Source organism: Scyliorhinus canicula, chromosome 16 (genome assembly GCF_902713615.1).
Source record: "Scyliorhinus canicula chromosome 16, sScyCan1.1, whole genome shotgun sequence".
Lineage (NCBI taxonomy): Eukaryota > Metazoa > Chordata > Chondrichthyes > Carcharhiniformes > Scyliorhinidae > Scyliorhinus > Scyliorhinus canicula.
The window spans coordinates 79,725,293-79,750,902 of record NC_052161.1 but is presented as its reverse complement, the minus strand read 5'-3'; the positions used below and the strand labels follow the sequence as shown (position 1 = coordinate 79,750,902).

The following is a 25,610-nucleotide window of genomic DNA, read 5'->3' as shown; positions in this document are numbered from 1 at the left end:
CTATCCAAGTTTCCGTGATGGCCACCACATCGTAGTCCCAAGTACCGATCAATGCCTTAAGTTCACCCACCTTATTCCTGATGCTTCTTGCGTTATACACACTTCAACCCATCTCCGTGCCTGCATGTACTCTCCTTTGTCAGTGTTACCTTCCACACTGCCTCACTACATGCTTTGGCGTCCTGAATATCGGCTATCTTAGTTGCTGGACTACAAATCCGGTTCCCATTCCCCAGCCAAATTAGTTTAAACCCTCCCGAAGAGTACTAGAAAACCTCCCTCCCAGGATATTGGTGCCCCTCTGGTTCAGATGCAACCCGTCCTGCTTGTACAGGTCCCACCTTCCCCAGAATGCGCTCCAATTATCCAAATACCTGAAGCCCTTCCTCCTACACCATTCCTGTAGCCACGTGTTCAACTGCAGTCTCTCCCTATTCCTAGCCTCGCTATCACGTGGCACCGGCAACAAACCAGAGATGACAACTCTGTCTGTCCTGGCTTTTAACTTCCAGCCTAACTCCCTAAACTTGTTTATTACCTCCACACCCCTTTTCCTATCTACGTCGTTGGTACCAATGTGCACCACGACTTCTGGCTGCATACCCTCCCTTCAGGATCCTGAAGACACGATCCGAGACATCCCTGGCCCTTCCACCCGGGAGGCAACATACCTTCTGGGAGTCTCGCTCACGACCACAGAATCTCCTATCTCTATTGCTTTTCTATTCTCCCCCCTTCCTTTCTGTGCCCCAGAGCCAGACGCAGTGCCAGATATCTGGCCGCTAGGGCCTTCCCCCGGTAGGTCATCTCTCTCCCTTCCTTCCCCTCCCCCCCCCTCCCCCAAACAGCATCCAAAACGGTATACTTGTTTTGAAGGGGAACGGCCACGAGGGATCCCTGCACTGTCTGCCTGTTCGTTTTCGTTCCCCTGACTGTAACCCAGCTATTCTTGTCCTGTACCTTGGGTGTGGCAACCTCCCTATAACTCTTCTCTATAACCCCCTCTGCCTCCCGGATGATCCGAAGTTCATCCAGCTCCAGTTCCCTAACACGGTCTCTGATGAGCTGGAGTTGGGTCGCAGGTATAGTCAGCGGGGACACCGGTGGTATCCCTCACCACCCACATCCTACAGGAGGAGCATGCAACTGCCCTCTCCTCCATCCCCTCTTACCTTACAGAATATAGCTGCCCTGTGGACCAACTGGACCTCCGCCCTCCGAATCTGCTGCCAGTGAGCTGCACTCTCTGTAAACTCCCGGCTCCCTTCACGCTCTTTGAGGAAATGTAGGAAATGAAATGAAAAGGGCACCTTACTCCCTCCTCACCTAACTCCCTCAGTCACCAAACTCTCACTATAGCTCTCAAATGCACCCAAATTCGGCACTTCCTCAGTCACCAAACTCTCACTATAGCTCTCAAATGCACCAAATTCAGCCTTCCCTCAGTCACCAAACTCTCACTATAGCTCTCAAATGCACCAAATTCAGCACTCAGTGCAAACACAGTCTGCAATGTAGCTGGATCCCTTTTATACTGTGAATCTAGCCTCTGAAAACTGACCTAATCCAATTAACTAATTAACAAGCTCCAGCTGCAAGTACCTACAAGTAGAACCTTTGTTTAAAACTGATTGAAAATTCACCTTCTTCTAAACCAAACAGCAACTTTAAAGTTAATTAACTAAATAAAAGAGAGACTAGACTTTATATAAAAATGAACTCTTATACTCCCTCAGTCACCAAACTCTCACTATAGCACTCAAATGCACCAAATTCAGCACTCAGTGCAAAAAAAACCAAAACAAAGGAAGGATGTGCTGGCCTTGGAAAGGGCCCAGAGGAGGTTTACTAAGAATGATCCCTGGAATTAAGAGCTTGTCATATGAGGCACGGTTGAGGACTCTGGGTCGGTACTCATTGGAGTTCAGAAGGATGAGGGAGGATCTGATTGAAACTAACAGGATACTGCAAGCCCTGGATAGAGTGGACGTGGAAAGGATGTTTCCACTTGTTGGAAAAACTAGAAGCAGAGGACTCAATCTCAGACGAAGAACGATCCTTTAAAACAGAGATGAGGAGGAATTTCTACAGCCAGAGGGTGGTGAATCTGTGGAACTCTTTGCCGCAGAAAGCTATGGCGGCCAAATCACTGAGTGTTTTTAAGACAGAGATAGATAGGTTCTTGATTAATAAGGGGATCAGCGGTTATGGGGAGAAGGCAAGATAATAGGGATGAGAAAAATATAAGCCATGATTGAATGCGGCAAAGAGTTCCACAGATTCACCACCCTCTGGCTGAAGAAATACAAAGAACAAAGAAAATTACAGCACAGGAACAGGCCCTTCAGCCCTCCCAGCCTGCACTGATTCAGATCCTTTATCTAAACCTGTCGCCTATTTTCCAAGGATCTACTTCCCTCCGTTCCCCGCCCGTTCATGTATCTGTCCAGACATCTTAAATTATGTTATCGTGCCCGCCTCTGCCACCTCCGCTGACATAGAACATAGAACGATACAGCGCAGTACAGGCCCTTCGGCCCTCAATGTTGCACCGACATGGAAAAAAAACGAAAGGCCATCTAACCTACACTATGCCCTTATCATCCATATGCTTATCCAATAAACTTTTAAATGCCCTCAATGTTGGCGAGTTCACTACTGTTGCAGGTAGGGCATTCCACGGCCTCACCACTCTTTGCGTAAAAAACCCACCTCTGACCTCTGTCCTATATCTATTACCCCTCAGTTTAAGGCTGTGTCCCCTCGTGCTAGCCATCTCCATCCGCGGGAGAAGGCTCTCGCTGTCCACCCTATCTAACCCTCTGATCATTTTGTATGCCTCTATTAGGTCACCTCTTAACCTTCTTCTCTCTAACGAAAACAACCTCAAGTCCATCAGCCTTTCCTCATAAGATTTTCCCTCCATACCAGGCAACATCCTGGTAAATCTCCTCTGTACCCGTTCCAAAGCATCCACGTCCTTCCTATAATGAGGCGACCAGAACTGTACGCAATACTCCAAATGCGGCCGTACCAGAGTTTGGTACAGCTGCATCATGACCTCATGGCTCCGGAACTCAATCCCTCTACCAATAAAGGCCAACACACCATAGGCCTTCTTCACAACCCTATCAACCTGGGTGGCAACTTTCAGGGATCTATGTACATGGACACCGAGATCCCTCTGCTCATCCACACTACCAAGAATTTTACCATTAGCCAAATATTCCGCATTCCTGTTATTCTTTCCAAAGTGAATCACCTCACACTTCTCCACATTAAACTCCATTTGCCACCTCTCAGCCCAGCTTTGCAGCTTATCTATGTCCCTCTGTAACCTGCAACATCCTTCCGCACTGTCTACAACTCCACCGACTTTAGTGTCGTCTGCAAATTTACTTACCCATCCTTCTGCGCCCTCCTCTAGGTCATTTATAAAAATGACAAACAGCAACGGCCCCAGAACAGATCCTTGTGGTACGCCACTCGTAACTGAACTCCATTCTGAACATTTCCCATCAACCACCACTCTGTCTTCTTTCAACTAGCCAATTTCTGATCCACATCTCTAAATCACCCTCAATCCCCAGCCTCCGTATTTTCTGCAATAGCCGACCGTGGGGAACCTTATCAAACGCTTTACTGAAATCCATATACACCACATCAACTGCTTTACCCTCGTCCACCTGTTCAGTCACCTTCTCAAAGAACTCGATAAGGTTTGTGAGGCATGACCTACCCTTCACAAAACCATGCTGACTATCCCTAATCATATTATTCCTATCTAGATGATTATAAATCGTATCTTTTATAATCCTCTCCAAGACTTTACCCACCACAGACGTTAGGCTCACCGGCCTATAGTTACCAGGGTTATCTCTACTCCCCTTCTTGAACAAAGGGACCACATTTGCTATCCTCCAGTCCTCTGGCACTATTCCTGTAGCCAATGATGACCTAAAAATCAAAGCCAAAGGCTCAGCAATCTCTTCCCTGGCTTCCCAGAGAATCCTAGGATAAATCCCATCAGGCCCCGGGGACTTATCTATTTTCACCTTGTCAAAGCGTTCCAGGCACCCATCATCCTCTGCGTAAAAAAAACTTTCCACGCACATCTCCCTCAAACTTTCCCCCTCTCACCTTGAAATCGTGACCCCTTATAATTAACATCCCCACTTCAACATCCTGGTGAACCTCCTCTGCACCCTCTCTAAAGCATCCACATCCTTCTGGTAATGTGGCGACCAGAACTGCACGCAGTATTCCAAATGTGGCCGAACCAAAGTCCTATACAACTGTAACGTGACCTGCAGACTCTTGTACTCCATACCCCGTCCGATGAAGGCAAGCATGCTGTATGCCTTCTTGACCACTCTATTGACCTGCGTTGCCACCTTAATTGTACAATGGACCTGAACTCCCAGATCTCTCTGTACATCAATTGAAAAATGAAAATCGCTTATTGTCACAAGTAGGCTTCAAATGAAGTTACTGTGAAAAGCCTCTAGTCGCCACATTCCGGCGCCTGTTCGGGGAGGCTGTTACAGGAATCGAACCGTGCTACTGGCTTGCCTTGGTCTGCTTTCAAAGCCAGCGATTTTAGCCCAGTGAGCTAAACAGCCCCTTTTCCCCAAGACCCTTCCATTGACCATATAGTCCGCTCTTGAATTTGATCTTCCAAAATGCATCACCTTGCATTTGCCTGGATTGAACTCCATCTGCCATTTCTCTGCCCAACTCTCCAATCTATCTATATTTTTCTGTATTCTCTGACAGTCCTCCTCGCTATCTGCAACTCCACCAATCTTAGTATCATCTGAAAACTTGCTAATCAGACCTATACCTTCCTCCAGGTCATTTATGTAGATCACAAACAACAGTTGTCCGAGCACGGATCCCTGTGGAACACCACTAGTCACCTTTCTCCATTTTGAGACACTCCCTTCCACCACTACTCTCTGTCTCCTGTTGCCCAGCCAGTTCTTTATCCATCTAGCTAGTACATCCTGAACCCCATGTGACTTCGCTTTTTCCATCAACCTGCCATGGGAAACTTTATCAAATGTCCATGTATATGACATCTACATCCCTTCCCTCATCAATTAACTTTGTCACTTCCTCAAAGAATTCTATTAGGTTTGTAAGACATGACCTTCCCTGCACAAAACCATGCTACCTATCACTGATAAGGCTACTTTATTCCAGATGTGAATAGATCCTATCCCTTAGTATCTTCTCCAACAGTTTGCCTACCACTGACATCAAGCTCACAGGTCTATAATTCCCTGGATTATCCCTGCTATCCTTCTTAAACAGAGGGACAACATTAGCAATTCTCCAGTCCCCTGGGACCTCACCCGTGCTCAAGGATGCTGCAAAGATATCTGTTAAGGCCCCAGCTATTTTGTCCCTCGCTTCCCTCAGTAACCTGGGATAGATCCCATCCGGACCTGGGAACTTGTCCACCTTAATAACTTTTAGAATACCCAATACGTCCCCCTTCCTTATGCCGACTTGACCGAGAGTATTTAAATATTCATTCCTAACCTCAACATCCGTCATGTCCCACTCCTTGGTGAATATCGATGCAAAGTACTCATTAAGAATCTCACCCATTTCCTCTGACTCCACGCATAAATTCCCTCTTTTGTCTTTGAGTGGGCCAATCCTTTCTCTAATTACCCTCTTGTTTCTTGTATACAAATAAAAGGCTTTGGAATTTTCCTTAACCCTATTAGCCAAAGATATTTCATGACCCCTTTTAGCCCTCTTTATTGCACGTTTGAGATTTGTCCTACTTTCCCGATATTCCTCCAAAGCTTCATCAGTTTAAGGCGCCTAGATCTTATGTATGCTTCCTTTTTCATTTTAGCTCATCTCACAATTCCAACCGTCATCCATGGTTTCCTAATCTTCCCATTTCTATCCCTCATTTTCACAGGGACATGTCTGTCCTGCACTCTAATCAACCTTTCCTTAAAAGACTCCCACATTTCAAATGTAGATTTACCCTAAAACAGCTGCTCCCAATCCACATTCCCTAGCTCCTGCCGAATTTTGTTATACTTGGCCTTTCCCCAATTTAGCACTTTTCCTTTCGGACCACTCTCCTCTTTGTCCATGAGAATTCTAAAACTTACGGAATTGTGATTGCTATTCCCAAAGTAATCACCGACGGAAACTTCAACCACCTGGCCGGGATCATTCCCCAATACCAGGTCCAGTATGGACCCTTCCCGAGTTGAACTATTTACATACTGCTCTAAAAGACTTTCCTGGATGCTCCTTACAAATTCTGCTCCATCTACGCCTCTAACACTACATGGTCCCATTCAGTGTTGGGGAAGTTAAAATCTCCCATCACGACCACCCTATTGCTCCTACAATTTTCCATAATCTGTCTATATATTTGTACCTCTACTTGATGCTCACTTTTGGGAGGCCTGTAGTAAAGTCCCAACAACGTTACTGCACCCTTCCTATTTCTTAGCTCTATCCATATTGCCTCAGTGCCCGAATCCTCCATCGTGCCCTCCTTAATCACAGCTGTGATATCATCTCTGACCAGTAATGCAACTCCTCCCCCCCCCTTCTACCTCCCTCTCTATCCCTCCTGAAGCATCTACCCTGGGATATTCAGTTGCCAGTCCTACCCTTCCCTCAACCAAGTCTCAATAATACCAATAACATCATATTCTCAGGTACTAATCCAAGCCCTAAATTCATCTGCCGTACCTGCTACACTTCTCGCATTAAAACAAATGCGCCTCAGCCCACCTGTCCCTTTGCGTTCATCATCTCTTCCCTGTCTACTCTTCCCCTTAGTTACAATGAGTTTATTATCTAGTACCTTACTGGCTTTAGTTGCTGCCTCTTTACTGACCTCTAACTTCCTAATCTTGTTACCATCCCCCTGCCACATTAATTTAAAATCTCCCCAACAGTGTTAGAAAAAGCACCCCCTCGGACATTGGTTCCAGTCCTGCCCGGGTGTAGACCATCCGATTTGTAATGGTTCCACCGCCCCAGAACCGGTTCCAATGTCCCAAAAATCTGAACCCCTCCCTCCTGCACCATCTCTCAAGCCACGTATTCATTCTGACTATTCTTGAATTTCTACTTTGACTGTCTCGTGGCACAGGTAGCAATCCTGAGATTACTACCTTTGAGGTCCTACTCTTAATTCCCTAAATTCTGATTGTTGGACCTCATCCCGTTTTTTACCTACATCGTTGGTGCCTATATGCACCAAGACAACTGGCTGTTAACCCTCCCCCTTCAGTATGTCCTGCATTCAGTTTTATAGGATTGTCCCTTCAGCCTGAGGCTGTGCCCTCATGTTAAAATCATGAACCAGTGGAAATATCCTCTCCACATTAACTCCGTCCAGGCCTCGCAGTACCCTGTAAGTTTCAGTAAGACCTTCCCATATCCTTCTAAACTCCCAGAAGACCCAGAGTCCTTAACCGCGTTTCCTACATAAAAATAGTGATAATACTTGAAAAATAATACTTCATTAGTTGTAAAACGCTTTGCTATAGGAATGTAAGTAAGATAAGAGTCCTTCATTTTTTTTAAATGCTTGAAATGCTTTGTAATATTTGACTAATATTATTTGATGGCAGCTTCATACTTGAGATATTTCACTCAATAATAATTTCCAGATATGTTTCTTTTGCTCTGTAATCTATTATAAATCCCCAAATCTTGCTTCAAATTTCTTCATACTGGTGAAAACTGGTGTTAAATGTGTGCTTAGCTAACAAGACGGGCGTGTTTGGAAATCTGTTTTTGTCTCATACATGTTGGTGCCAGTTGCTGATTCACCGTAGTTTGAACGTACTGAGGTGCTAAAACGTACACAAAGGTTTGGCATTCAATTGATGAGTCGCAATTTTCATCGACAGTACCTCCATACCTGTACTCCTGTTCCACAGGAGGTGTAAAGTGGGCTGGCTGATGCACAACGACAGGATTTGGGATTATTCTGAAAACGCACAGCTCCTCAAACAAAGCAGTGATTGCCCTGATGGAAGAGGTCCAGAACATAAGTAACGGCCGGTTCTTGAAGCAGCTAATGCTTGTTTGTCTGGCCTATGTCCTCTCCGATTGCTCTTAACCAAGAAAAAAACAGATGCTCATGACCAAACACTCCCTTTCCATTAGTTTGCAAGATATAAAGAACACATTTCCAGATAAAGCAATTGAAGTATTTTTGTTAATTTTCTTAACATTAAAAAGGCACTACTAAAGTGTGTAATTTTTGATGACCCTCTCAGGCACTAAAGAACCTTTGAGATGAGCAAGCTGGGGTCTTCAGTAGAAATACCAGATTAGGCCACATTACAAGTCCGTATTCTCAACAGTTACTTTGATTAAGTTATTGTGCATATTCCATCTGCTGGGGAAAAATCTAGGAGTTGCAATGGTGTCCAATAACTTACAGTGGCACCGCACTCGCTCACAATTTCCGGATTAAATATAGATAGAGTTAAAGTCTTTACAAAGTGTCCCAGAATCCTTTCTCATTGTGCCCATTTCTATGACTGAGCCTGATAACCTGACTTTTTTGGTTCAGTAGCTTTCATCCATCGAGGTCAAGAGAGTTCTAGGTTTATTTCCTAGTTTCATGCTGAACTTGCTATCTTATGTTTGACGGACATTGAAACATTATATTGTTAGGCAGCACGATAGCACAGTGAGTAGCACTTTTGCTTCACAGCTCCCGGTCCCAGGATCGATTCCTGGCTTGGGTCATTGTCTGTGCGGACTCTGCAAGTTCTCCCCGTGTCTACGTGGGTTTCCTCCGGGAGCACCGGTTTCCTCCCACTAGTCCCGAAAGACGTGCTGTTGGGTAATTTGTACATTCTGAATTCTCCCTCTGTGTTCCTGAATAGGTACCGGATTGTGGCGACTAGGGGCTTTTCACATTAATCTCATTGCAGTGTTCATGTAAGCCTTCTTGTGACAAAGATTATTATTATTAATATAATGGTTTCCATGCCCCAAGCTGGGAAGGCATGTGTCAGCCAGGGTTTCATTTTTGGCTGCAATTTAGTAAACTTTTCTGCAAAGTATGTTTATATAGATGACTGCCAAAAATAGGATTTATTATGGTTGTGATGACTTGCATGACTGAAGTGTGCTGATTAAATTCATGTGAAGAGCGATGAATTGGGTAAAGTGTGAGTGTGTTGCTGATCATGAGTTCAGGAAAGAACTGGACAAAAGAATCAGAATGTGTTGTTCTGGAAAACTTTGTAGTATATTGAAAGTTTAGGTCATTACAAGTATGTTTGGAAATGTTTCTTTTGAAAATGTAGCCTTTTTAAGTACAGTAAGTAAAGTAATATTCTAAGTGCTTTTTAAATGTGATTCCAGTAAGGAATTCTTTAAATTGACAAAACTGTCCAACATTAAATCATCCATGTGATAAATGTGATTTGTGTTGAAATATAGAACAGTGTAATCTACTGCACTGTGGAACATAGAGATCAGCAGCGCAGAATGGCCCATCATGTCTGCGCCGGTCAAAACAAACCACCTAACTATTCTAATCCCATTTCCTGGCACTTGGCCCAGAGTCCTGGATGTCTTGGCATCACAAGTGCACATCTAAATACTTATTAAATGGTATGAGGGTCTCTGCCTCCACTACCCTTTCAGGCAGCGGGTTCCGCACGCCCACCACCTCCTGGGTAAAAAAAGCCATTCCTCACATCCTCTCTAAACCTCCTGCCCCTTACCTTAAATCTATGCCCCCTGGTCATTGATCCCTCCACCAAGGGGAAACATTTCTTCCTGTCTACTCCGTCTAACTCCTCATAATTTTATACATCTCAATCATGTCTCCTGTCAGTCTCCTCTGCTCCAAGGAAAACAATCCAAGTCTATCCAATCTCTCTTAATAGCTAAAATTCTCCAGCCCAGGCAACATCCTGGTAAATCTCCTCTGCACCATTTCCAGTGCTATCATATCCGTCCTATAATGTGAATTCCAGAACTGCACACAATTCTAGCTGTGGCTTAACCAAGGTTTTATAAAATTACAGCATAACCTCCCTAATCTTAAACTCTATGCCTCAGCTAATAAAGACAAGTTACCACATGTCTTCTTAACCACCGTATCCACTGCCCTAAGGGATGGGTGTACATGCTCACCAATGTCCCTCTGATCCTTGGTGCTTCCCAGGGTCCTGCATTCATATATATTCCCTTGCCTTGTTTGTTCGACTCATGTGCATCACCTCACACAGATCTGGTTGAATTCCATTTGCCACTGATCAGCCTATCTGACCAGCCTTGTCTCGTTTAAGTGATATGAGGATGGGAAAAGGTGTGAGGCGTATAAGGAGTTACTGGGCGAGATAGTCGAGGTAGACAGGGAGTATTAGAGGGCACCCACCACAGAAGAATTGATGAGAAGGAAAAGTCTACAGTGGCAATTCAATAGGTTGATGACGGAGGGCGATGGGGCAGCTGCATAGGGCAAGGGGAGTGCAAGAGGGTGCGGTATAAGTCCGGAGAGAAGGTAAGTTGAATGTTCGCACACCAACCACGGAGGCAGGCCTCGTCCAAGGAAATATTGAGGATACAGACAGATGCAGGGGAGGTGGTGTCTCTAAGTCGGGCAAGATAAATGAGCTGTTTAAGGAACTGTATGGGATGGGGGGGAAGAAGGAGGCATGGGTGATTTTTCGATGAGCTGGAGTTCCCGCAGTTGGAGGAAGGGAAGAGGCAGGTGCTAGAGGAGCCTTTGGGATTGAGGGAGGTATTGGACAGTTTAAGGGGTATGAAATCGCGAAAGGCTTAGGGGCCCAATGGTTACCCAGCAGAATTTTCTAAGAGGTTCGCGACTGGCCCCACATCGACTGGGGGCATTTAGTGAGCCGCTGGAGAAGGGGGAGCTGCCGGAGACGATGATGCAGGCGATGATCACGTTGGTAACAAAGAAGGGGAAGGACCTGTTAGAATGTGGGTTGTACAGACCCATATCGCTGTTAAATACGGATGTAAAAGTGCTGGCTAGGCTGGTGGCGGGGAGGATGGAAGGTTGTGTCCTGGGGTGGTTGTGGAGGACCAGACAGATATTGTAAGGGCAGACAGCTATCCAGTAATATAAGGCGGCTGTTAAATGTGATTATGACCTCGATGCGGAGAAGGCATTTGGAGTGGCGGTACCCGTTCGAAGTCCTGGGAAAGTTTGGATTTGGGCTGATGTTTGTGGCGTGGGTGCGCCTGTTATATGCGGCACTGGTGGCAAGTGTACGGATCAATGATGTGAGCTCACGAAGCTTCAGGTTACATGGGAACAAGGTGGGGTGGCCACTGTTGCCGCTGCTGTTCATGCCAGCAATAGAGCCTCTGGCAATGGCCTTCGGGTCGGCAGAGTGGCAAGGGTTTACAAGGGGGAGTGAGGAGCATCGGGTGTCGCTGTATGTGGACGACCTGTTACTTGTACATGTCGGACTTGTTTGAGAGCAGGGCAAGGATTATGGGCCTATTAGGGAGGTTTGGGTGGTTCTCAGGATAAAAGTTGAACGTAGAGAAAAGTGAAGTGTTCCTGGTAAACTGGGTCGGAAAGCCAACCTGGGGGGCTGCCTTTCAAAGTAGCCAGAGACAGGTTCAGATACCTGGGGATCCAGGTAACAGGAGAGTGGGAAACATTGCATAAATTGAATTTTAAAAAGCTGGTGGAGGTGGTTAGGGAGGATCTTAAGAGGTGGGATCTGCGTCTGACTCTGACAGGTGAAGATGAATGTCCTGCCAAGGCTCTTATTCATATTCCAGACAAAGAACAAAGAAAAGTACAGCACAGGAACAGGCCCTTCGGCCCTCCAAGCCTGCACCGACCATGCTGCCCATCTAAACTAAAATCTTCTACACTTCCGGGGTCCGTGTCCCTCTATTCCCATGCTATTCATGTATTTGTCAAGATGTCCCTTAAACGTCACTATCGTCCCTGCTTCCACCACCTCCGCCGGCAGCGAGTTCCAGGCACCCACTGTCCTCTGTGTAAAAAAAAAACTTGCCTCGTACATCTCCTTTATTCCCCACTTCTGTGTTGATACCACTCATCCATGTATCGTCAAAACATGACTGATCTATTTTCTGTAGGTCCTGCGCCATCACAACTTCACTTGTCAAATCGTCTATTTTCTTGCATGGCACCTGCACGCTAAATGTCTGGACCCAGGTTCACAGGCTCTCACACAGCTCAATCCCATCCACGTTCATCTGGAACATAGAACAGCACAGAACAGGCCCTTCGGCCCTCGATGTTGTGCCGAGCCATGATCACCCTACTCAAACCCACGTATCCACCCTCTACCCGTAACCCAACAACGCCCCCCCCCCCACCCTTAACCTTACTTTTTAGGACACTACGGGCAATTCAGCATGGCCAATCCACCTAACCCGCACATCTTTGGACTGTGGGAGGAAACCGGAGCACCCGGAGGAAACCCACGCACACACGGGGAGGACGTGCAGACTCCGCACAGACAGTGACCCAGCCGGGAATCGAACCTGGGACCCTGGAGCTGTGAAGCATTTATGCTAACCACCATGCTACCGTGCTGCCCATCGCTCCCTTCTTTCTCCCCTCTTGTCTCTTGCCACCGCTGCCGACAACAAAGAAGCTGTCGCCGCTTGCGCCTCCAATTGCCAGAGGTTCCACAGTGTCACCACATTCCAGTTCCCAACTGGACGCACCCACCGTCACCATACCTGCGCCAACGCCGTCAGAGCTGGACCCACCTGACACGTCTGATTTTTGTACCGAAGGCCTTTTTCCGCAAGTTGGAATCGATCATTTCAGAGTTTGTGTGGACGGGGAAGGTGCCAAGGGTAAAGGGTAAGAGTCGTTGGACTCGAAACGTTAGCTCTTTTCTCTCCCTACAGATGCTGCCAGACCTGCTGAGATTTTCCAGCATTTTCTCTTTCATTTGATAAGGGGTTGACGTGGCCAAACTTGTTGCATTTTTATTGGGCGGCGAACGTGGAGAAGGTGAGGCAGTGGTAGGAAGAAGAGGGCAGAATGGGTTCGGATGGAGGAAGAAGGGCAGCATGGCGCAATGATTAGCACTGCTGCCTACGGTGCTGAAGACCCGGGTTCGATACGGTCCTTGGGTCACTGTCTGTGTGGAGTTTGCATATTCTCCCTGTGTCTGCGTGGGTTTCACCCCCACAATCCAAAGATGTGCAGGGTACGTGGATTGACCACGCTACATTGCTCCTTAATTGGATAAAATAATTGGGTACTCTAAATTTTTAAAAAAGGATGGAGGAAGAATCTTGTAGGGGATCCAGTCTGAGGGATCTGGTCATGGCGGCATTGCCACTGGCGCCAAGGAGGTATCTGGAGAGTCCAGTCGTGTAATCCACAGTGAAGGTATGGAACCAGTTGTGGCGGCATTTTAGTATAGAGGGGATGTTGGTGTTAACACCGTCGTGCGTAAACCATGGAATTGAGCCGGCGGGGGGTGGGGGGGGGGGGGGGGGGGGGGGGGGGGGGGGGTGGGGGGGAACAGATGGTATGTATAGGAAATGGAGAGAAGTGGGATGATGAGGGTGAGCGCTGTAAGTGGAAGAGATGTTTGCCAGTATAGATGAACTGAAGGAGAGGAAAGAAAGTGAGTTTAGATATTTATAGGTAAGGGATTTTGCGAGGAAGGTCTGGAAAGAGTTCCCAAAATACTGAAATATGCCTTGCTGGAGCGCCTGCTGTTCCCGGATGTGAAAGGGGAAGGCAGGATCGGAGACATATATGGATGGCTGGGAGAACAGGGAGGTGAGCAGGTGGTGAAGATTAAGACGGAAGGGGAGCTGGGAGGAGAGATAGGTTGGGGAGTATGGAGTGAGGCGCTATGTAGGGTAAACGTGACTTCCTTGTGCGCGAGGATGAGCCTGATACAATTCAAGTTGGAACACAGGTGCATATGATTCAGGTGAGATTGAGTGCAGGCGAGTGCGAGAAGTGTGGGTGGGGACCAGGACAGAAACTCCTGTTCTGGGCTATGAGAAGTTGGAGAGATACTGGGTGGGAGTGTTCACGACACTAATGAAGATTGTGGGGGAGGAGGTTGGGCAGGACCCAATTGTAGCGATATTCGAGAGATCAGAGAAGCCGGAGCTTGTTGGGGTGGAGGAAAGCTGATGTAGTGGTCTTCGCCACTCTGATTGACCGGCAAAGGATCTTGTTGGAATGGCGGTGGCTATGGCTTTCTCTGTCTGGAAAGGATTAAATATGAACTGAGGGGTTCAGTGGAGGGCTTCGAGACAAGGCGAGGGATGTTCGTGGCCATGTTTGAGGAGCCGTGAGCCGTTGGGGGGGTGGGGGGAGGGTTCTGCAGAGGGGTGAAATTGGGGGAAAGTCTGTACAAACATCTAAGCTCTTCCATACAGCTACAACATTGGCATCTATCCAGCAATGTGGAAAAATTGCCTTGGTGTGTCTTGTACATAAGTAACAGGACAAATCCAAGCTGGCCACCTATCGCCTTATCAGTTGCACCTGGCACAAAGGAAGATGGTTTTGGTGGTTGGAAGTCACTTATCTCAGCTCCAGGACATCACTGCAGGAATTCCTCAGAGTAGTGTCATAGGCCCAACAGTCTTCAGTTGCTTCATCAATGACTTTTCTTCCATCATAAGGTCAGCGTTGGAATGTTCGCAGATGACTGCATAATGTCCACCATTCGCGACTCCCCAGATACTGAAGCAGCCATTGTCCAAATGCTGCAAGACCTGTACAATGTCCATGCTTGGGCTGACTAGTGTCGAGCAACATTTGCGCCACACAAGTGCCAGGTAATGACCATCTCCAACAAGCAAGGTTCTAACCATTACCCTTGACATTCAAGTGCATTGCATAGAAACTGAACTGGATTAGCCATATACATACAGTGGCTCCCTGAACAGGTCAAAGACTAGGAATCCTGCAATGTGTAATTCGTCTACTGACTCCCCAAAGCCTGTCCACCATCCACACGGCACAAATCAGGAGTGTGATAGATTATTCTCCGCTTGCCTGAATGAGTGCAGTTTAACAACACTCATTAAATCAATCCGGCACAAAGCAGTCTGCTCGATTGCTGCCCCTACCACAAATATTCACTCCCTCCACTCGATGGACAGTGGCTGCCATATATACCGTTACGATGACGCCATGGGCCAGTGCATGGTCAAATCCAGCCCCAATTGACCATTGACCCCGGATTCATGTGTGAAATTAACTTTTGTTTTTCTTTAATTTAAAGTGCCCAGTTCATTTTCTTTCCAATTAAGGGGGCATTTTAGTGTGGCCAATCCAAACACCTTGCACATCTTTTTGAGTTGTGGAGGTGAGACCACGCAGACATGGGGAGAATGTGCAAACTAACTTTTGTTTTAAAATACCTGAGGTCTTCAGCTGCCCAATAACTACAGTCACCAGGTTTGTAAATTTAAGCACAATTGACTTATTATTAACAGTAACTATAATTAAATAAGCAATAAAAACAACTGGCAAACTACTTTCTAATCTCTAACCCCTCTTTTTTAACTTGCCCTACCTTCTGCACACACAGACAAACAAACACAGAGAGGAAAGAGGGGCATAAAATGATGAAAGTAAAAAGATAAAAATCTTTGTTTCAGGTGGACGACTTCCAGTTAGTTGCTTCTTCAGTCTAGGCTTTCAGGTGGATGTTATCTTTCAGCTTATAATAGTTATCCCTGTAGACTCTCAGAAATAACAGACAGCCAGCATTTGAGAGAGAGCCAGCTTCTTTCCAGAGTGTAGAACCTTCTGCCTCAGACAGTAGGGAGCAGAAAGCGAGCTTCCACCCAAGGGTCCAGTGACTTCCCCTGGGTTCTCTCTGAAAAACCCCACCTGACAGGAACCAACCGCTGTCGGTCGCTAGGCAGAAAACTGTCCCTGGCCAATCCATTGTCCACCAGCCAACCATTAGAAACAAACCCACCCTAATCTCTTGGATGCCATAAAGTCTGGGTTCCTCTGCCCAAAATACAAAGCTTTATAACACAGTGTACCATTTTGACACCTTGCGTTATGTCTCCATTAATGATCCATGGACCAAAAACAATAAAAACTAAATTAAATCAATAGAAACAATGGGAATCAACAGGAAGGGCCCTTGACAGTACTATCTACAAGATGCACTGAAGGAGCTCACTAGGATTCCTGAGCCAGCACCTTCCAAATCCATGACCATTACCATCCAGACAGACAAGAGCATATCCTAGTCAAAAGTAAGTCCTTCTCATCCTTTATCCTGTCCCTATTGACTTACATTGGCTTCTTAAATCCTCAACACTCCAAATTCAATATTCTCATGTTTCCTGTTTAATTTATTTGTGGCCTTTCCCTTCCTAACAAGGGCAGCACGGTAGTACAAGTGGATAGCACTGTGGCTTCACAGCGCCAGGGTCCCAGATTTGATTCCCTGCTGGGTCACTGTCTGTGCGGAGTCTGCATGTTCTCCCTGTGTCTGCGTGGGTTTCCTCCGCATGCTCCGTTTTCCTCCCACAGTCCAAAGATGTGCAGGCTAGGTGGATTGGCCATGATAAATTGCCCTTAGTGACCAAAAAGGTTAGGTGGGGTTATTGGGTTACGGTGGAAGTGAGGGCTTAAGTGGATCAGTGCAGACCCGACGGGCCGAATGGCCTCCTCTGCACTGTATGTTCTATGTTCCTTATTCTATAATTTCTACTTGCCTGGCAATCCAATTCCAGGTTCCTGAATTCTTCTGACTTCAGATTCTTGTGCACTCATTCTCTTTATCCCATCATTAATAGCTTTGCTATGATCTCTTGGGCTCTGTATGTGATTCCATATTCCTCCTCTTAAACTCACCTCCAACCTACTACTTTGACTAACACTCCAAATCTCTCCCTTGTCCCCTTTTCTGTTTTATCATGGACCTCTAACTTGCATAGTTTCTAAGTTGCGAATAAATGTAAATGATTATAAATTATAAAGCCCAATACAGTGGATGCTGGAAATATGAAATAAAAATTTAAAATGTTGGAACTACTTAGCAGATTATCTGCAAAGAGAGAAACCGTTACTATTTCAGGTCTGTGACCTTTCATCAGAACTGGGAAAAGTTAAAGTTAGTAGGTTTTATTTGAATATTAGGTGGGACAAGGGCTGAAAGAAAGTCTGTGGTAGGTTAAAAATCAGGAGAGATTGAATGACAAAAGAGAAGAACTCCCAAGAATGGTGATTAGGCAGAAAAGAAACAAAAGATGTGCCTCAAGATGTGCTGCTGACTGAAAGAAAAGAATAAGAGAAATGAATTATAAATTATTCTGTTATTTGGCTGTATATAATTTGAATATTGCTGAAAAAAGAGATATGTCAAAGCTTTTTGGCTTGAAGAGAATGCGGATTGGTTGACAAGTGGACTTTGAGTCATAGTGATATTGCCATGGAGAATGCACCAGTTGATGATGGCTGACAGATAACTACCAAGCATCCTTTAAACCAGGCAGCTTGGACCTGATTGGTTACTGCACTTCCTCGGGGATGAATTAGCTAATGGCTGTCACTTTTGTTGTTTAACTGAAAGATATGCAATATGTATATATGTTCTTTCTATCTGCAAAGAACAGGGGCCGGTGTATTGATATGTGTTGCTTCCAGTACATGTAAATACATCACAGTGACCCTGACTTACAATAAATTGGTTGTCTTCGCAACTGAGATTTATTTAGCAAATGTTGCCCACTCATGGAATTATAACTAATGTTGGGCAATTGTTTTAAATTTTCCAAACATTGGCTGGTTGGGTATAGTGTGTACATTGCCCATTGCGAACAGTGGATGGGGCATGCTGTTTTATACAAACTGCCGTTTTTGTGACGTACGACCTGCATAACTAGCATTACACTGGCTCTGAAATTCATGTGCCATATTACTCATTTGTGTGATCGGCAGAACATCTTTTTTGGTCTGAAGGCAGCATCCTGTTCGAGGCGAATACTACTCTTGTTGCTACTGCATAGTGGCAGCGTGAACCAGCTAGCTTCACCTGTCGCTCACACTTTTGTGATACCTTGCCCTTGCAGGGTCATCTGAGGTAGACTGGGCACTTTTCAGAGCCTAAAGTGATGGCCTTGTGCCCTGGTCATAAGTACACTAAATGATCTGGGTAGCCATTATCCCACATCTCTGTGCCCTGTTTCAGCATTAGGCTTACATGGTGGGCAAATGACTTGGGCCCATTTTACAAGTATGTGAATATTGACCAGTGAAGATAATGGCTTGCGGTAGACCACGATAGAGAAGCCCCGGCAGATTTCTCAATTAGTACTTCAAATCTTTGATGCAGTTTTTATTGAATGTTTGTCACTGTACATTTTGTTGCCATAAATCAGTTAACTAATTGTAAGTAAGCCTATACTGTGTGTTAATGTTTGAGAAATTCCACCTTTTGGATTAGCAGGTGTTTTAAAAGAATTTACATGAATTCTACTGCTAAATAGGGTGACTGCTTGGCTGTGCTACCTCCATATGGGAGAGAGTGAAAGACGCAAGCTTCAAATCATAAAGGTCATGGTTCACATACTGGAGTCATGTGGCCATTTTCATGTAAAAGAAATGTTGAAAAAGCCTTCAAGTAAAAGTCGGAGCATTTTGGACTGCAGGGAAGGTTTACTTAGAGTGCCCATTATAAAGGAGGGATATTAAACTGTTGGATGGGGTTGGTCTTAAAGGCATTTTAAAAAATCATAAAAATCAACACTAGATTTTTTTTGGTACAATTTACTTGAGTACTGATTCTGTCTTTCCTATTTTTCAGTTAATAGGAGGTTTCATCCTTTGTATTGGCATATATGCAGAAGTGGAAAGGCAGAAATACAAAACGCTACAAGGTGCTTTTCTGGCTCCAGCTATAATCCTGATTTTGCTGGGAATTCTGATGTTTGTGGTGTCTTTTATTGGTGTTCTAGCATCTCTACGGGACAACTTGTGCCTACTTAAAGTGGTAAGATGTTCTTTTTCTTTTTGCATACTGTCTTTATTGACTTTTCACCTCCCAACTGCATCAGTTGCAAAAATGTATCAATGTGGAATGTGCCTCATGTATAGCCAGGGTTTCAATGTGATTTTCCTACCTAGTTGATTGAAAGTGAAATCATTGCATATTATTTCGGCTATAAACTCCTGCTGCACTTAAACGCCAGTAATTACCACGTCCAAAGTCTAAATTTTCTTCCTGGTACTGGTTATCTTCGTTTGTGATTGTGAAGAAAACTTTATTTGCTTAGCTGGCAAAACAAGGAAATCATTTTGTAAAAAACAAATTGCATCACAAGAAATAAGTCCTGCCCAAATAACTTTGATCAACCTCGACATTGAGTTATCAAGTAAACATGATTAATATTTGTATCAAATATCTCTCTCCCCTGTTTTACCAAAAAGTATTAACCAGTATATTTTAACGGTTTGATGCCTTACAAGTACATATTTAGTTGTTGGTAAGTTAGTTAAACCTTGCTACTGCTTAGCATAGTAAAAATGTGGCTACCTTTTCTACTCTTAATTTTCCGATTTTGAAAACATCAAAGCAGGACTGCTTTGGCCTGGCTGCTGTTGAGCTTCTTGAGGTGGCGTTGGAGCCCATTCAGGCACCACACTCCTGACCTGCATGTTGCAGACGTTCAGCAAGCGTTGGGGAATCGGGAGTTGAGTTACTCGCCGCAGAATTCCTAGCTTCTGATTGTTCTTGTAGCCACAGTATTCATGTGGCTAGTCCAGTTCAGTTTATGGATGAGGGTGGCCTCCAACAGGTTGATCGAGGGGATTCAGCCATTGAATGCCATGGGGTGATGTTTTGATTCTCTTTTATTGGAGGTGGTCATTGCCTGTCAGTTGTGTGGCACAAATGTCATTTCCCACTTGTCAGCTGAAGCCTGAATATTGCCCAGGTCTTGCTGCATTTGGACATGGACTGCTTCAGTATCTGAGGAGTCGCGAATGGTGCTGAACATTGTGCAAGAATCAGCAAAAACATCCCCACTTCTGACAATATGATGGGAGCAGGTCACTGATGAAGCAGTAGAAGATGGTTGGGCCCAGGACACTACCCTGAGGAAGTCAAGAAGGTGACTCACCCCCACTTTCTCAAGTGCAATTAGCAATGGGCAATAAATGCTGATCTAGCCAGCGATGATCACTTTCTATGAAATAATTTCGGAAAAATGCTTAATGGTGAGAAGCTAGTACCCATGGAGAACGGTGTCTTCTACATAAATCACAAATTTAACATGCAGGTACAGCAAGGAATTAGGAAAACAAATGTATGTTACCTTTTTTAAAAATGAACTGGAGTATATATTTAAAAAAAGTTACTATAATGTCGGACTTTGGTGGGACTACACTGTGTATAGTTTGCCTGAACAAAAGTGTACTTTCCTTACAGGAAGTGCTTCAAAGATTTTCTGGAATGAGGGGATTGTTCTTTTGGGAAGATATTGAGTAGACTATCCCTATAATTCGTTAGAATTTAGAGAATGAGGAGTGATTTTATTGAAACATGTGAAGTTCCTAAGGGCTTGGCAAGGTTGATTCTTCCCTTGGGTGGCAAGTCTAGAACTAGCGATCACAGTCTCAGGATAAGGGATCAACCATTTCAGACTAAGAGGAGATTAGAAATGTCTTCATTTGGACTTCCGGTGCGGCAGCACAAGGTAGCAGCCGCATCTCTGTTGGCTGCCGAGCATGCTCCGGAACTAGGGCTTATCTGCCCGATCACAAGAATTATTATTTTTTAAATGGACTTTCCCAGTAGTGAAACAGTGTACACAGTTATAAACAACCACGAAACAGAACACCCGGAGGTCTTGTTCATCGTGCCATCGATCAACAAAGCCAACCTCAAGAGTGTACTGCCAAACTTCCACCATCATATCTCCGAACACACCAGGGGCACATTCTTGATCACTGCTACTCAAAAATCAGGGTTGCCTACCATTCCATCCCCCAACTACACTTTGGAATATCAGACCAGAAGACGGTGCTCCTTCTCCCGGCACACAAGCAGAAGCTTAATTGGGAGAATCCAGCTAAGAAGGTCGTGCAGTGCTGGTCCAAAGAAAACGAAGAGCTCCTACGTGACTGCTTAGAGACCGTGAACTGGTCCACATTTAAGAACTCGGCGACCAACTTAAATGAGTATGCCACCACTGTCACAGACTTCATCAGCAAATGTGTGGACCACTGCGTGCCAAAGAAAGCAGTACGTACGTTCCCCAATTGGAAACCATGGCTCAATCACGAGATTGACTCCCTACTGAAGGGCAGGTCTGAGGCATACAAGTCAGACGACACTAACCTAAACAAGAAATCCAGGCGCGACCTCCGCAAAATGCCAAGAGCGAATATCAAACCAAACTAGAGTCACAGTCTAGTGTTACAGACTCTCGGCGGTTGTGGCAAGGCCTAAACAACATAACAGGCTACAAAGCGAAGCCGAGCAGTATCTCCAGCAGCAGCAGCAACACACCAATGAACTCTATATGCTCAGTTCGAGCAGGAAACCAAGGATCCGCTGTCGAGTCTCCCAGCAGCCCATAACACACCCATACCCACCATTACAGCTTCCGAAGTCAGATCGGCCTTCCTGAAAGTGAACCCTTGGAAAGCTACGGGTCCAGATGAGATCCCTGATCGTGCACTAGAGCCTGCGTGGAGCAGCTGGCAGATGTGTTCACGGACATCTTTAACCTGTCCCTACTCCACTCCGAGGTCCCCACTTGCTTTAAGAAGACCACCATCATACCGGTGCCAAAGAAGAACCAAGCAACGTGCCTCAATGACTACCGTCCGGTGGCCCTGACTTCAGTCGTAATGAAGTGCTTCGAGCGGTTGGTCATGAAGCGTATCACTTCCATACTCTCAGAACGACTTAATCCACTGCAATTCGCATACCGCCACAACCGGTCCACAGCAAGACGCCATCTCCTTGGCCCTAAGTGCATCTCGACCACAAGGGCTCCTACATCAGACTCCTATTTATTGATTACAACACCACAACTCCGCCTTCAACACCATAATCCCAGCCAAGCTCAAAACAAAGCTCCAAAACCTAGGACTTTGCTCCTCACTCTGCAACTTGATCCTCGACTTTCTGACCCACAAACCACAATCAGTAGGAATGAACAACAACACCTCCTCCACAGTAGTCCTAAATACCGGAGCCCCGCAAGGCTGCGTACTTAGCCCCCAACTATACTCCCTGTACGCACACGACTGCATGGCAAAATTTGGTTCCAACTCCATCTACAAATTTGCTGACGCAAAGACCATAGTGGGCCGGATCTTGAATACCAACGGGTCAGAATACAGAAGGGAGATAGAGACTCTAGTGGAGTGGTGCAGCGACAACAATCTATCCTCAATGCCAGCAAAACTAAAGAGCTGGTATTGACTTCAGGAAGCAAAGTACGGTACACACCCCTGACAGCATCAAAGGGGCCGAGGTGGGGATGGTGAGCAGCTTCACATTCCTAGGGTACACATCTCCAAAAGTCTATCCTGGTCCACCCACGTCGATGTTACCACCAAACAAAATCACAAACAGCGCCGATACTTCATCAGGAAACTACAGAAATTCAGCATGTCCACTTTAATTCTTAACAGCTTTTACGGATGCACCATTGAAAGTATCCTATCTGGCTGCATCACAGCCTGATATGGCAACTGCTCGGCCCAAGACTGCAAAAAACTTCAAAGAGTCGTGAACACAGCCCAGTCCATCACATGAACCTGCCTTCCATCCATTGACTCCATCTACACCCCCCCCATGCTTGTGCAGCAGCTCGGAGAGAGGGAGGCAGCCAGGGAGATCGGGAAAGTAAGGGACAGGGATGGGAACCTGGTCGGAGATTCAGCAGGGGTTAATAAGGCATTGAAGCAGTTTTATAGCAGGCTGTATGAGTTGGAACCCCCAGCTGGGCCGGAGGGGATGAGGCAATTCTTAGCAGTACTGAAGGTGGACGAAGGGTTGGTAGAAGGGCCAGGGACCCCAATCAGGTTGGAAGAAATAGCAGAAGGGCTGAAGGCCATGCAGTCGGATAAAGCCCCGGGACCGGACGGGTACCCAGTGGAGTTTTATAAAAAGTTTTCTGAGATACTGGGGTCGCTGCTGATGAGAACATTTAATAGAACATAGAACTGTACAGCACAGTACAGGCCCTTTGGCCCACGATGTTGTGCAGAACTAGTCTGGAACTAAGATCAAATCAACCTACCCCCAATCATTCTAGTGCACTCCATATGTCTATCCAATAACCGCTTGAAAGTTCCTGAAGTGTCCGACTGCACTACCATAGCTGGGAGAGCGTTCCACACCCCACTCACTCTCTGGGTAAAGAACCTATGTCTGATATCCTCTTATATCTTCCACCATGAACCTTATAGTTATGCCCCCTGTAACAGCTACATCCACCCGAGGAAAAAGTTGCTGAACGTCCACTCTATCTATCCCTCTCATCATCTTATACACCTCAAGTAAGTCACCTCTCATCCTCCTTCGCTCCAATAAGAAAAGCCCTAGCTCCCTTAACCTTTCCTCATAAGACCTACCCTCCAATCCAGGCAGCATCCTGGTAAATCTCCTTTGTACCCTTTCCGATGCTTCCACATCCTTCCGATAGTGAGGTGACCAGAACTGCACACAATACTCCAAATGTGGTCTAACCAAGGTCTTGTATAGTTGCAGCATAACCTCACGGCTCAAACTCAATCCCCCGTTAATAATTGCTAACACACTATAGGCTTTCTTCACGGCTCTATCCACTTGGGTGGCAACTTTCAGAGACCTATGGACATGAACTCCGAGATCTCTCTGCTCCTCCACATTCTTCAGAACCCTGCCGTTAATCTTGTAATCCACATTCAAATTTCTCCTACCAAAATGAATCACCTCACACTTATCAGGGTTGAACTCCATCTGCCACTTTTCAGCCCAGCTCTGCATCCTATCAATGTCTCTTTGCAGCCTACAGCAGCCCTCCACATTATCCACTACTCTACCAACCTTGGTGTCATCAGCAAATTTATTAACCCAACCTTCAACTCCATCATCCAAGTCATTGATAAAAATCACAAATAGCAGAGTACCCAGCACTGATCCCTGTGGTACACCGCTGGTGACTGGGCTCCAGGATCAAAATTTACCATCTACCACCACCCTCTGTCTTCTATGTGCTAGCCTGTTACTGATACAATCGGCCAAATTCCCCTCTATGCCATGCCTCTTTACTTACTGCATGAGCCGACCATGGCGCACCTTATCAAACGCCTTACTAAAATCCATGTATACGATTTCACCTGCTCGACCTTCATCTATGTACATAGTTACCTCCTCAAAGAATACAATCAAACTTGTGAGGCAAGACTTACCCCTTACAAATCCGTGCTGAGTATCCTGGATTAAGCTGTATCTTTCCAAATGATCATCAATCCTATCCCTCAGGACCCTTTCCAATAATTTACCTATGATCGAAGTGAGACCTAACCAGCCTATAATTCCCAGGGTTATACCTATTCCCTTTCTTGAACAAGGGGACAACATTCACCTCTCCAGTCTTCTGGCACTATTACTGTAGACAGTGAGGACATAAAGATCAAAGCCAAAGGCTCTGCAATCTCATCCCTCGCCTCCCAAAGAATCCTGGGATATATCCCATCAGGCCCAGGGGACTTATCTATCCTCAGGCTTCTTAAAATTTCTAACACATCTTCCTTCAGAATATCTACCTGTTCCAGCCTACCAGCCTGTTTCGTACTATCCTCCTTAACAACATGGCCCGTCTCCTTTGTGAACACTGAAGAAAAGTATTCATTTTGGGCCTCTCCTATATCTTCAGAGTCCATGCACACGTTCCCACTACTGTCCTTGACTGCTCCTAACTTCACCTTGGTCATTCTTTTATTCCTCACATAAGTAAAAAACCTTGGGGTTTTCCTTGCTCCTACCCGCCAAGGACTTTTCATGCCCCCTCCTAGCTCCCGAAGCCCTTTCTTGAGCTCCTTCCTAGCGATCTTGTATCCCTCAAGTGCCCTAACTGAACCTTGTTTTCTCATCCTTGGATAAGCCCCCTTCTTCCTCTTGACAAGACATTCAACCTCTTTTGTAAACCATTGTTCCCTCACTCGACCATTTCCTCCCTGCCTGACCAGGACATACATATCAAGGACACAATATTTGCTCCTTGAACAAGCTCCACATCTCAATTGTGCCTATCCCTGACAGTTCCTGTTTTCAACTTATGCTCCCCAATTCTTGCCTAATTGCATCGTAATTACCCTTCCCCCAGTTATAAACCTTGCCTTGCCGTATGTTCCTATCCCTCTCAATTGCTATAGTGAGACACCAAATTGTGGTCACTATTTCCAAAGTGCTCTCCCAGAACCAAATCTAACACTTGGCCCGGTTCATTACACAGTACAAAATCCAATGTGGCCCCGCCTCTTTTCGGTCTATCCACATATTGTGTGAGGAAACCCTCCTGCACACACCGGATAAAAACAGCCCCATCCAAAGTATTTGAATTATAGTGGTTCCAATCAATATTTGGACAGTTAAAGTCACCCA

The 25,610-nt window shown here is 45.7% G+C and overlaps 1 protein-coding gene across 3 annotated transcripts in view; it reads left to right on the top strand.

The window, feature by feature from the left end:
- Positions 1-25,610, top strand: part of tspan15 (tetraspanin 15) — a 168,886-nt gene that overhangs the window by 33,488 nt on the left and 109,788 nt on the right. For all 3 annotated transcript variants that reach the window (XM_038821706.1, XM_038821707.1, XM_038821708.1), the window contains exon 2: positions 18,810-18,995. In XM_038821706.1, coding sequence (XP_038677634.1) covers positions 18,810-18,995 — 186 coding nt within the window. The remainder of the gene's footprint in view (positions 1-18,809; positions 18,996-25,610) is intronic.